This window comes from Mustela putorius, unplaced genomic scaffold (genome assembly GCF_011764305.1).
Source record: "Mustela putorius furo isolate JIRA1106 unplaced genomic scaffold, ASM1176430v1.1 tig00003834_pilon_pilon_pilon, whole genome shotgun sequence".
NCBI classification, from domain to species: Eukaryota; Metazoa; Chordata; class Mammalia; order Carnivora; family Mustelidae; genus Mustela; species Mustela putorius.
The window spans coordinates 24,009,823-24,022,503 of record NW_025421987.1 but is presented as its reverse complement, the minus strand read 5'-3'; the positions used below and the strand labels follow the sequence as shown (position 1 = coordinate 24,022,503).

Sequence of the window (12,681 nt, the reverse complement as noted above, 5' to 3'; positions counted from 1 at the left end):
CACATAGCTAACCTGCAAAGCAGAACAAATTCAGATGATATGGGAAAGGACCCTAATTATGCAGGCTGACCTCACTGAGATGAAAAAAGACCTGGAGAGTTTAGGAAAATCCACCTATACAAACAAGATAAGGTTTGATAGGAATATTTATTAAATGGGAATATGAGGAAAATATATGTCAGTTTGGATGGACAGAGAATATATATAATTTATATAGATATATAGTATAGGTATATAAATAAAAAATAGCCTTGCACTCACCATCCTAAAATCAGTTGGACACATATAAAAACAAGTCTGGCACAAGAGCAGCTCATCGGAGAAAGACCATTGGGGTCAAGCTGGCAACAAGCACTTCCTGTGCCAATAGTGATGGCAGCTGTTCAAAAAGCAAAATGCAAACTCAGGCTGCATTAATTGAGGCACAGCAGGAAAGGTACTAGCCCTGTGTTTTCTGCATTCATTAAAAAAAAAATGAGTATTGGGTTCAATTCTAAAAAGACTTAGAGAAAATCTCTAGTTCCCCAGAGAAGGCTTTCTGAATGATGAAGTATCTGGAAATCACATCAGATGGAAATGGTTGAAAGGTTTGGACAAACTGAGACTGGAAAAGAAAGATTTATGAGGTTCACACATTATCTTCAAACATCTGAAGGGTCATGGAGTAGAGGAGAAGGAATGGAGTTACTTTGAATAAATTCAGTTTTGCAGAAATTGTATCAGGGGGTAGTGCTCTAAGAATATACACAGTGTTATAAGGAAGCACATTTTTACTTACAGAGATTCTTGATTTATTAGAACTGTTCTCAAGGGAGTGTGCTGTCTGGTGGGGCAGTAAACACTTTCACTGGTCATGTTTTGATAAAGGTTTGATGGTCAGTTAAAATCAACTTTATTTCATCTGCTTCTCAAGGCAGGATGAAGCAAAGGCATTTTGTTTTCATTATTTGCCTAATAAAAGTAAAAATTCCTCTTATCTTTAATCATTTTAAACTTTATAGGTCATTAAAACTAAAAAGTCACTAAATCAAAAAGGTCATTGTAATTAAAAGCCAAGAAGCAGGCCTAGAGTTATATATATGTCAAGAAAAAGCAAAAGCCTAGGCTTTTAAGAGAAATTAGATATAGTAAAGAGTCAGTGACATCTAACTCTAAAATCTCTTGAAAGTTTCCAAAATTCCTCTTTATAATCTTCTTACCTCCTCTTCTACCACTGTCTATGCCGTGGTTCCCTCATCTTGGCATTTCTTATCTCTCAAAGGCCATCTTCCTAATGCAATCTAATTGCTAAGTCTGCAGTGATCTCTAGGTTCTTTGAATTTCAAAAGTGACTTATACTTATGTTTTGTTCACTTATGATGCTTCTTCTTTCTACTTCCTTTCTATATCTCTAGTCTACCTTATGTATTATACTTTCTTTCATGTCTTTTTTTTTTTTTTTTTTTAGACAGAGAGAGAGAATGGGTTGGGCAGGGGAAGAGGGAAAGTGAGAGAAAAATTCTTCAGCAGGCTCTACACCTAGCATGGAACCTAATGGAGCCCAATCTCATGACCCTGAGTTCATGACTTGAGCTGAAATCAAGAGTCAGATGATTAGCCAGTTGAGCCACCCAGGTGCCCCTCCTTCATGTCCTTCTTGGGCCAGAGCTCCTTTGCTATTCATTTCTGTAAATCTCATGGTACCTAACCCAAGTTGTATTATTACCTAGTAGTCACTAAATAAGGAAAACACGGATATCATTCATTAGGAATGCAAAGCAAAAATGGTCATAGAGAGAAAATAGGAAATAAACTCATAACCTGTTATCCATCCCAGGCTTCACAAATGATGATTCGTTTTTTTTCAAGTAATCATCTCTATAGTAGATTGTAAAACACAACTATAAATTCTTCCTGACTTTGTATGCATGTCTTTTGTGATGTGACTTTGCTCTTCCTCTCATCAAGAGGTAGAATCTATTTTTCTACCTTGTTATATCGACGGGTCTTGTGACTTGCTTTGACCAATATTAAGTATTAGCATTATGTTGTAGGAGTTCAGGGTCAAGGCCTAAAGGGACTTTACAACTCTTTTTCTTATCTGCTTAGGACACTTGCCTTGAGACTGTCACCCTAGCCTGTCCGGGAGGGAGAAGCCATATGGAACCAGATCCCCCTAGACCAACCATCTAATAGCGACTCTGTCCAGTTGAACTGTCATTCATAAGAGTGATCCCAGGTGAGACCAGAAGACAACCCCCATCTCTAGCAGACCCGATACCAAAATGCTATCACAGAGATTATGAGTAAATGAAATGACTATTATTTGAACCATTTAGTTTTGTGAAGGATTGTCACATAGCAAAAGATAACTTGGACAGGCTACAAAGACAGAAGTCATTAGTTAAACACATAGACTGAGAATATAAATATCACTATGCGAACAATGAACTAATTATCTCATGCTAAATGAACTACAGTATGAAATAAGCAAGTCATATAATAAGATTTATGATCTTAATTCACATCTCATTATTCACCAATGTAGTATGCTATCTTGCCAGCAGACTCTCTTACTGGCTTTAAGGAAATTAGCTAGCCTGTTGGAGAGACCCACATAGCTGTTCTCTAACCAACAGGCAGTGAGGAATTAAGGCCTTTGGTGCAACAATTCTCAAGGAACTGTATCCTGGAAGCAGTCATATAAATAAGCTTGCAAGTATATTTTTGCCCATCTGAACATCACATGAGACCTTCACATGTAACCCTAGCTGACACCCTCACAGCAACCTTGTGAGTTGTCCTATAGGAACTAAGCTGTGTCTGAATTCCTGACCCATAGGAACTTAAAGATAGTAAATGTTATTGTTTTAGGTTTTAGGGTGATTTGTTATGTAGCGAGAGATAAATAATGAAATATAAGGAACAAAAATTGTTGATGATGTATAGGTTTTCTTGTGGCCCTTTGCGTTAAAAGAATGTATCATTTTTTTTTCCTTTCTATAAAAGATGCACCCAAAGTTCCTCTATCTCTTTGGAGTACTTTTTTGAAAAGAAGATGTCAAGTTTTCTTCATTTTGCCAAATATTTTATCAATATTTATCAACGTGGAAAATTACTAAGTTCTTTGTAAGTAATAAAAAAATTCTTCAAAATTACCTCATCTGTTACACAAACAATAGAAAGTAAAATTACAATGTAATCTTTTCCTTAAGATTCTATTTTTCATTATGCAAATGCAAAGGCCTATAATAAGTTCTAAGAGTTTGGTTTATCAAGTCAGTTATTAACATGAAGTATTGCAACTACTATAATTCACAAGTGTTCTCTATAAGTTTGTTCTTCCTCCTTACTTTTACTTTATATATATTATGTGTTTGATCTTATATCATATTTATTGTGCTGTGCTTTAACTTACCCTCCATATTAGCATTTTTGCTGATTACCGGATAGACATAGTCATTTAAAGGAGTTACTTAGAAATTATTCTATATTCTTCTAGTCATTCACTTAATTACTCATTTATTTATTTATTTACAACCATTTCCCAAATTACTACTAACATGAGGCATCTTGCATGAGTAGGAAATGCATGTGCAAGATAGCAAATGTACATTAAATGGCTCCCCAAATAAAATATGGAGTGTTGAAATACAAGTAAATAAAATTAATTAAAGTCTATGAAATTGATATATATTCCTATCTTTAATAAATCAACCTATTAATTTTTTAGATGTTGCAGGAATAAATTGATAAGACTAGTTTACAATAGTTTTACATTAAGATATTGAAATAAATTTTCTTTTGTTGAAGTCATTTCATCATATGATTATTAAGCTTAAAGTAAAAATAAACACATAAACACACATATAATATAACTTCATGAGATACAGGGGGGATACTATGGGTTTGGCAATAGAGTTCTGTATGGGCAGATGTTTATATCAAAAATATTTTAAGAGTATAGAGTGCCATTACTCTTAGCCATTTCAACTGAATACAGAAACTATTTTTAACCCAATAGTCATGTTTCTGCCCTTTTACTGAGTGTCTATTGTATGACAGAGCCTCAGTATGTGTCATCTTTAAGTTTTACATTAATCCTACAAGATAGCTATTATTATTATTATTATTATTATTAATCCATTTTATAGGTGAACAGACCAAATTTCTGAGAAATTACTAAATTGCCGAAGGTTTTGGAGTGAATTAATAGTAAAATTGATTCAAGCCTGGGTCTGTTTGGCTCTTGTCTGTTTCTTTTATTCATATTATAATATCCAGGGAGAATGGATAAAGCCCATCTTTCATTACATCATTTGATTTAGAATGCTATGAAATTCTTAAGTAAAAGGCAACAAAAGTCTTGCCAGAATCTTGTTAATCTTATTTTCAGTCTAATTGGTTGGGCAAAGGGGTTTCTAGGAATGGAAAAGAAAATTAATCTGACCTCTACCATAAATCTTTGCAATGGATGGACAAGAACAACACTTTCATTTGAGAAGATCATCTCATCAAATACAGAAAAAAAAAAAAAAAAAACCCAAACAGGCCATAAACTCAAGCTTCTTCTCATAAAAAGTGAATTGTGAAACCGCATTTGGAACACTTTCTACACTCCTCTTGTAACATTGTGAAAAATACAATATAGTTGCAGAAGAGGAACAAAAATCATACAGGGGTTGAGATAATTCCTTTAAACTAACTAAAAAAAAAGAATAGATTTTAGAAAGGCTAGGTGGGGGATGGCAGCCGTGAATTAGAAGGGGCCCGGAAAGTAAGCACTCTGCCTTGCATATTATTAAGTCCAACCAGGACCTCAAAGGAAATGGCAAGAACAGAACCAAATATTAGGCTGAATAAATCACTGGTTTGTCATTCACTTTTTATATCCTTTTTGTTGTCCTTTTGACTTTCTTTTACCTGCAGATGATTGCTGAGAAACCAACAGTTAAAACTTCCTGAACTATTCTAGAAAGAGAAAAATGGTGACACTAAGCCAAGAAAAGAGAAGGCTGATAGTAGAGGCAATAATGAGTTCTGTACAGATAAAGAAACAGAATATGAATGACGGGGAGATACTATGCATTTCCGCTGAGCCTAGGGAAAGAGGGAAGGTCAAATATAAGAGGGTGCCCTATGGGCTTAGAGACACAAGAATGATTTTTTCAATGGAATAATGTTTCAAAATTACAGATATTCAGCAAGACAAGTTTTTCTTATAATGGTTTATGTTCAGTACTGCCCTGAAAAAGGGAGAGCCTTTTGATGACCTTTTCCAGCCCATGATTAAAATTCAATTTACCAGTTTTCTCATTATTACTCAAGATATGTGTAAAATAATGATTCTGTCCTAATCTGGCTTGGTTTTTTAGCCTGGGAATTTCTGTTTTACAGTTCTCTGGCCACAGTATTTCATTTTATGATGCAAAAAGTCAAAGAAGATAGATGATCTTGATAGTCTCCTACACAACAGAGCTGCTCACTTCATTTAAATGGAAATGTGCATTTTCATGGAAATTCAGGCCTGTATTGATGAACAAAGATAAGCTGCCACTTAAATAGGATAGTGATACACACACACACACACACACACACACACACACACACACACAAAGTGCCCTAGAAAACTCATTTAAGAAAAAAAAGTAAAATTTACAGTGAAACATAGGGAATTTTAAGTATGCATATAGATATGTATGTATGTGTGTGTGTGTGTGTGTGTGTGTATTCAGCCTAGATATTGAATAAGTTTTCTAAGGATTTGTCACATAATATTTGGGTAGTTATAAAGTTGAGAATCCCAGGACAAAGGTTGTAGAAGGCAGGTTGATTACATGTTTTTGTAAGCATAGTGACTTACTATGAAAAAGAATTAGCACCATGCCTTTTATAAGTAGATATTAGCCATCTAACAAACATTTCTCAGTGAACATGTTAAAAAACGTTAAAGATTAAAACATTTCCCATTTTTTTTTCTTTCTTAAAACTTTGATGTAGCTATTTTGGGTTTTTTTTTTTTAAACAACTAATTTTTTAACAACTAATTTAAGAAATATTTAATGATTATATACTATGTCTCCCAATTAGAAGCCTGGAAAGCATTTTTTTAAAAAAAAACCAAACAGATGCTATTTATTGCTATTTATTGCACCAACATGAGATTTGCTAATTTTTCTCTGAAACAGTTCATTTGAATTACATTGATAAGTCAGTTGCTCAAAGATGTTTTACTTATTCTGAATAATCTAATAATCTAATATTCTGAATAACTAATGAGTTAAATTAGGGCTTTTAATATTCTAGGAAGACATACCTTTATTTAAGAAGGTGAAGGCAAATTTTAGAAATGTAAATACAAGCAATAAAAGGCATTTGACAATATTGGCATTAGAAGGACATTTGTTCTTTAGAGCAAAACGCAAGGAAAATAATTCTAATAGGACCCATTGGCTGGCAGCATGTAACAGCCTTGCACAAAACAGTGTCTCTCCACCCCCACCGTAAAAACGTTTAATGATCTGCTTCTTTACTTATTTGAAGCATTATTTCTTTGGCCTCAGAAATAATTTTGGGGGTCCGTCAAAGTTGGGTTTAAACTCCAGGGCTTCCTTCTACTATGTAGTCTTATAATGTTGAGCAAGTCACTTACTCTTTCTTCACCTCATTCTATATTTATAAATGAGAATAATACTTCCTACTTCATGGAATTAGTTTGACAGTTTTACAAGGAAATATGTATAAAGCACTTAACCCAGGACCAGGCCTTGAGTAGGTGCTGAATAAGTGTTAATCATCATCATCATCATCACTGTCATCAGAATTAAAGAATCTCCAAAGGGAAGTAGTTAGGGTAAGCATTATTGTTACCAAGGGTTAAAATTCAATTTTTACAAAGGAGGTATCAATTTATATTAAGGCTTCAATGATAAAACACACTAAAGGAGACAGGTCAAGATGATTTGTTGCATCCCTTGAGCTAAATGCCAGGTGTTATGCATGTATATCTCAATTAAGTCTGGCAACAACCCCAGAAGTTAGGTAGTGTATGCCCATTCTACAGATGAGGAAATTGAAGCCCAGAATTTGGCCCAAATCATGCAGCTGTTAAATTGCAGAATCACTACTGAACTGGATTTTGTTTGACTCCAAAGCTCAGTTTCAACTTAACTTCTAAATTCAAGTCAACTTTGGGAACTATTCAAATTGGAACACTCACACTTATCTAGACCTAATCTGAATTAAGAGCATGAGCCTGTAGGGAGCATAGGCTTTACCAACCCTCATCTTTTTTTCTATTTCATCCACAATCTAATCCCACTAAAGGAACCGCAGAAGTCAGAGGCCTACCAACTCTAGCTGTTGCCTACCCACAGTCTGACTCTGTAGGCTCTTCTTTGCATAGAGTTGGAACATTTCACTACTCTGGACAGAGCCCAGAAAAGCATTTAAAAATTTTTTTCACCAAAAGCCACATATGTTTTACTGATTTTTCCTCAGTAATGAACTGTAAATTCCTCTTACACAAAGATATCCTTTGTGTGGATTACACAAAGGTATCCTCTCTATGGCTACTCTCTATGTGCAGTGCTTTAATGAGGCCTAAATATCTTTCTCCTGACAATTGCTAAGACTTGGTATCTTGCCTCTCCCATCTCACCCACTCCAACACACCTCTGTCCTGTGTCTACACTGCCACTTAAGTAATTTAATTTACATTTCCAAGGGGAATACCTAATGCACACAGATGATGAGAAAGTAAGAGTCTGAGAAGAAACAATTAAATAGGTGGGGAAAAACTAAAGTATATGAGACCATCTAAGGAAAGTATTACAGTAAAATATTGGGCAAGTAACCAGTTACATAATTATGTCATAGATGTTAACATAATTCTATTAATTTTTCTTTAGTTTGACCAAACAGTGCTTTTTTCACTCTGCTGCTGTGAGAAATGTCCACACATTCACTAGTTTTTTCCACATACAAATAGAGTTTGAGGAATATGACATAAAGGGGTTAATTAACAAAGTCCTACTAGCCAGGAATGCAAAGAGGAATGTTATGCTAAAACTTTGTCTCATAAAGCATTTTTATGATTTTTCTGAAGATGGACAGCATATTGCTTGAAAGTTGAAATAATCAAAGGTGAATAAATATAAAAAGGAGATATTGATGTATAGGATTGATTATATGGTTTAGATATTCTGTCTTTGCCGAATGAGAGGTATCCCAATAGAACATGTTAGAGGTTAGACAGGATAGGGGGAATATGATAGTAAAAGAGTCTTTTTAACAGTTAGTTTACTTTGGCAATATGTTTACTTTTTTAGGGCAAAATGTACATGTTGGCTGAAGAAAATCTAAAAACTAAAAATGAAAATAATTTATTTGTTAACACTTAGATATTTGAATTTATTTCTCAACACTATGATTTCAGACACTGACATTTAATTTGTGCACAAAGGGCTATAATGGAAAATGCTTCTACTGAATCTACATGAGGAGAGAACACTGAAGTACAAAAGGACATACCACTTTTTCTTGAGGACCAGAAGATGAAGGCCAAGTGCAGGATTATTTGGCTTCCTCTCTCCTCTATTTCTCTGCTGTCTTAAGTAAATGAATCCCCAAACTAAATGAATATAATGCAATTACTCTTTCAATTATAGCTTTAATGCCCATTGATGTGTTTTATGTTCAACAGAAGATAATAGAGAATCTGGTTTCATTCCAGGTTCTTCATCTTTCTGATAAGATAGCCTCTTCAGAAGTGAGCATTAGGATTAAGTGTATAGGCCCCTTGTGTCAGCTTTCAAAGGAAGATCTGGCCTTGCAGGAGATGAGATGATTCACTGTGCATAGGGAATAAAGTGATATAAGGAAGGGCTCTCTCCAAGTTTCTCTGGAATTTTTGTGCAGGGCTAGATTTCTATGTATTCAGGGGACAGATTCCATTTAACACAAACAGTCATACAGAGTCTTGAGTTTAGATGGACCCTATCATTTGCTCTGATGTCACTGTCTTGAAATTCTTAGTGACTTTTTAACAAGAGACTTGACATTTTCATTTTGCATTGGTCCCTGCAGACTGTGCAATGGGCCCTCTGATGAAGAAAACCTTTAGAAAGAGACAGAGGATAATCACCCGCTTTCTTTGGGCTTTGTGAAGACATGATACCTAGTTGGAATGGCCGTACTTTGGTATGTTCTGTTGTCTCCAAAGATTCCGCAGATAACCAGTATCTAGGGGAGACCAGTTCCCCTCTTCAGGATCCAGTCTCCCTTCTCTCCTTACACTTCTCTCTTTACTTCTTTGCTGCATGCATGGCTGCTCAGTCATAGATTATATTTCAAAACTCTCTCTCTTTGTGCCCAGGTAATTGCATTTGGACAATTGAGATGTGAAGACATATTTGCAATTGCCATGTTATTACCTTAAAGACAAAGCCTCCCAACCCCACCCCCCCAAAAAAATGACTGAACTCTTTCCTTCTCCTTCTAATAGGCTTGCTTTGGCCATTCAGAGGAGGATGATAGACTAAAGGAAACCAGAGCAAAGAGTGAAAGAACTTTGTCCTTTCAAGACTTCCTGAATAATAGCTCCTCTGCTAACATGGACTATACATCTAAGGTCAAAGATTTGAAAGAGGACTAAATATTCTGGGGTCTCTGTTACAATAGCTTAGTCTCTATCCTAAGTAATGTACAGCGTGAACTTCTGGGAGCCAATTCACAACAAATTTGTGTTTATCCAGAACAGCTGTATAAAATAGTGTTCTATTTGAACATTCTACATAAGGAAAATCACTAATTAGCATTGAAATGACATAAAACATTATATTGAAGCTAATTTTATCCTCAATGATTTTCAGAACACTTCTGGATCTTGCAGCACCTCAAGGTCCTCAATATAAATACTAATTATAGTATATGTCTATAGACGTTGGGACCTGAGTAAATCCATAGTAACTTATGAAAAACTCCTGAAGTTGCATCTCAAAACAAATTTCCGCATCACTTTGGTTTCATTGTAAGTTATCTCCATATTGAAAGACTACAGGAATTAAAAAAAAAAAATTGTGAATTCTCTCATTGCTTAGAAAATGAATTTACATGTTTATAATACTTAAAAAAATAACATATATAAGATAATTTTACTTTTCAGTTCTTTAAAGTTTTCAATGATTAAAACTACCAAGATTTAAAATATTATGTTGATAAACCAGCCACAAAACCTTCAAGGAATCTTATCTTCAAAAATACAGACTTTGTGTTTACCTGCCCCAATGACTCTCTCAATGCGAATTCTTGAGGGATCAATCTCCTTTGCAAATTCATGAACTGCTAGGGATGGGTCTTCATACGTATCTGGATCTATGTAAGTTTTAATTCCTGGGAAGCGCACTGCAACAGAATAAAAGATTGATTTAGTTTAAAATATTTTAGCGATTACACATATTGTGTATGTTTAAAACAAGGATTGACATACTAAAGTAGTCATTCTTGTTAATTATTTAAATTCACTTCTCTTCTCCTCACCCCCCATTAAGTCTTGAGTACTTAAAATTAAAAATTTATTTACCTGTTAATGTAAAACAACCTGGTACTATAACAGAGAAGTGAGATGATAGATTCCAGAAAATATATTTATTATATCTCTGTAAAATATTTAATCAGCTCACTTATTCAATAACAACTCATACATTGCATACCTGATCTAGCTCTGGACATGGGGGAGAAAGAAAAGAATTCCCCCCGCCCAAACAAGCAAACCTGTTAGTGTCCCTCTTGGACCTTTTGTACTAGCACTAAGCACTGGGTTTTCCAAACTCGTTCCTCAGTCCAGAAACTCTCAGGCAATGAAGAACAGACCCTATGGCACAGCAATGGACGATGACAATGGAGCCCCTCTTGTTCCTGGGTTTGCTTCCATAAGTTACATGATCCTGGAAAGAATTCACCCCTCCACCCCTGCCTATCCTGGAGTTAAGGGTGGGGATCTAAAGTCCAAATCTGGTCACTGGCAGTGTAGCCCCTACTCTCTTTGAAAGGTATGCAGTGCTCACAGTCCACTGGAAGTTAGGATGATGAATAGGGATGCCTGGAAATCTTAAATATGTGATGATATATTCATTCACAATTTCTTCTAATATCTAAAGAAGTCAGACTGCTTGTGGATACTCCTTGGTTTTGCTAATTGGTTTCAGTTTTCCAGGTTAGATTGCTAGTTTCTGAAGGACAGATCATCTCTTACACATATCTTTCCAAATGCCTGAAGTATGGTTTTATAGGCAATAATCACACAGCAAACCTTTAATAAATTTGAATTAGTAGGGATTAAAATATCAACACAAATTTGTGGCATAGTGGATGGATGATAGTAGTTTTGTTGCTTTTGATCTTGAAAACCATATAATACCCTTAGTTAAGTGTTGGCTAGGTTTCCTTAGAAACATGCTCTTGCAAGAAAACCTCAAAAACAAACAAAGAAAAAGTAATAAAGTGAGTTTAGAGGAGGTGATAAAATGCCCACTATAAGCAGAATTTCCTTCGTGAATTCTATGCTTGTTGCCTTCTTTCATTACTTTTTGCCTACTGTCTCCTGCTACCAGATATGCAACCATGAGGAGATTAGTACTTCCCAAAATAATGCCAATAAAGCATTCTAGGTATATTTAGACCTGACAATGATTCTGAAGTACTGTGCTTTTCTTGACTTCTCAAAGTTTAAATTGGAAGAAAAGAGAACAGATATTTTTATAACTTAATAGGAATTGTGGTTTTCAGATTGAAAAATCCAGTGGCTACTACTAGATGACTAGTGGTGTCTAATTGGATTTATGGCATTAATATCACTTTTTTTTGGTAAACATAGTATATGCAGTATAGGGGAAAAAACCACTTAGCTCCAGTTTTGACTATCTCGTTACTTATTTAACTTATCCATGTCTTCTTAAACATCTGTTTGTTATCTTTCTTTTACTTCTTTGGCTGCTTATGGTTATTTTCACTGCTTCTTGCTGGGCCCACCTGGTTTAGTTTAAGCTAAACTGCTAGTTGGGAAACAGATAACAAATACCTCGGGAGCATCTTTTCCTTCTGCATTTCAGTACTAAATGCCCTGCAGTGAATCTTAAGGTTTCTCAGCGTATGTCATCTGTCCAGGTGTTTGGATCCAGTTTTCCACAACTGTTCACAGTGTTTCCAGCTCATCTCGTGGTTGGTAGTGGCTGTCAGCATTCTGCTCTGTGCCAGGGCAGCAAGCCTCAAACGTATTACAAAAAAAAGAACAACTAGGGAGACCTTGCTAAAACTGTGTGTCTTGGCCCTACCATGGATCCTCTGTGTCAGAACATGGGTGAGGGAGGAGAGAACATTCTATGCAGATAGTCCGCAGACCCCTGAAAAATCTGTGAGCCTCTGAAATAGCCCTAAACCATCTCTTAAATCCTTTCTGCCCCCTTCAGCAAGTGGTATAGATTGAAAAGTCCCTTATTCCTTTTGCTCAACTTGAAGTAAAGATGAATTTAAATAGTTAAACAATGTGCCTCACACATTATCTCTATATTGCGGTTAATTAGAGAACATCCCTTTCTTGTTAATTCAGAGTGTCACGACAGAGAAACTGTCTTGACAAAGTAGTTTGCCATTTGGATGTGGAGGTATAGGTGGGCGTTGGGGAGGAGAGGGTGGCAATTATCA

General features: G+C 35.4%; 1 protein-coding gene across 4 annotated transcripts in view; it reads right to left on the bottom strand.

The window, feature by feature from the left end:
• Positions 1-12,681, bottom strand: part of EPHA6 (EPH receptor A6) — an 887,146-nt gene that overhangs the window by 232,048 nt on the left and 642,417 nt on the right. For all 4 annotated transcript variants that reach the window (XM_004773009.2, XM_004773010.2, XM_045088243.1 and 1 more), the window contains one exon: positions 10,258-10,383. In XM_004773009.2, coding sequence (XP_004773066.1) covers positions 10,258-10,383 — 126 coding nt within the window. The remainder of the gene's footprint in view (positions 1-10,257; positions 10,384-12,681) is intronic.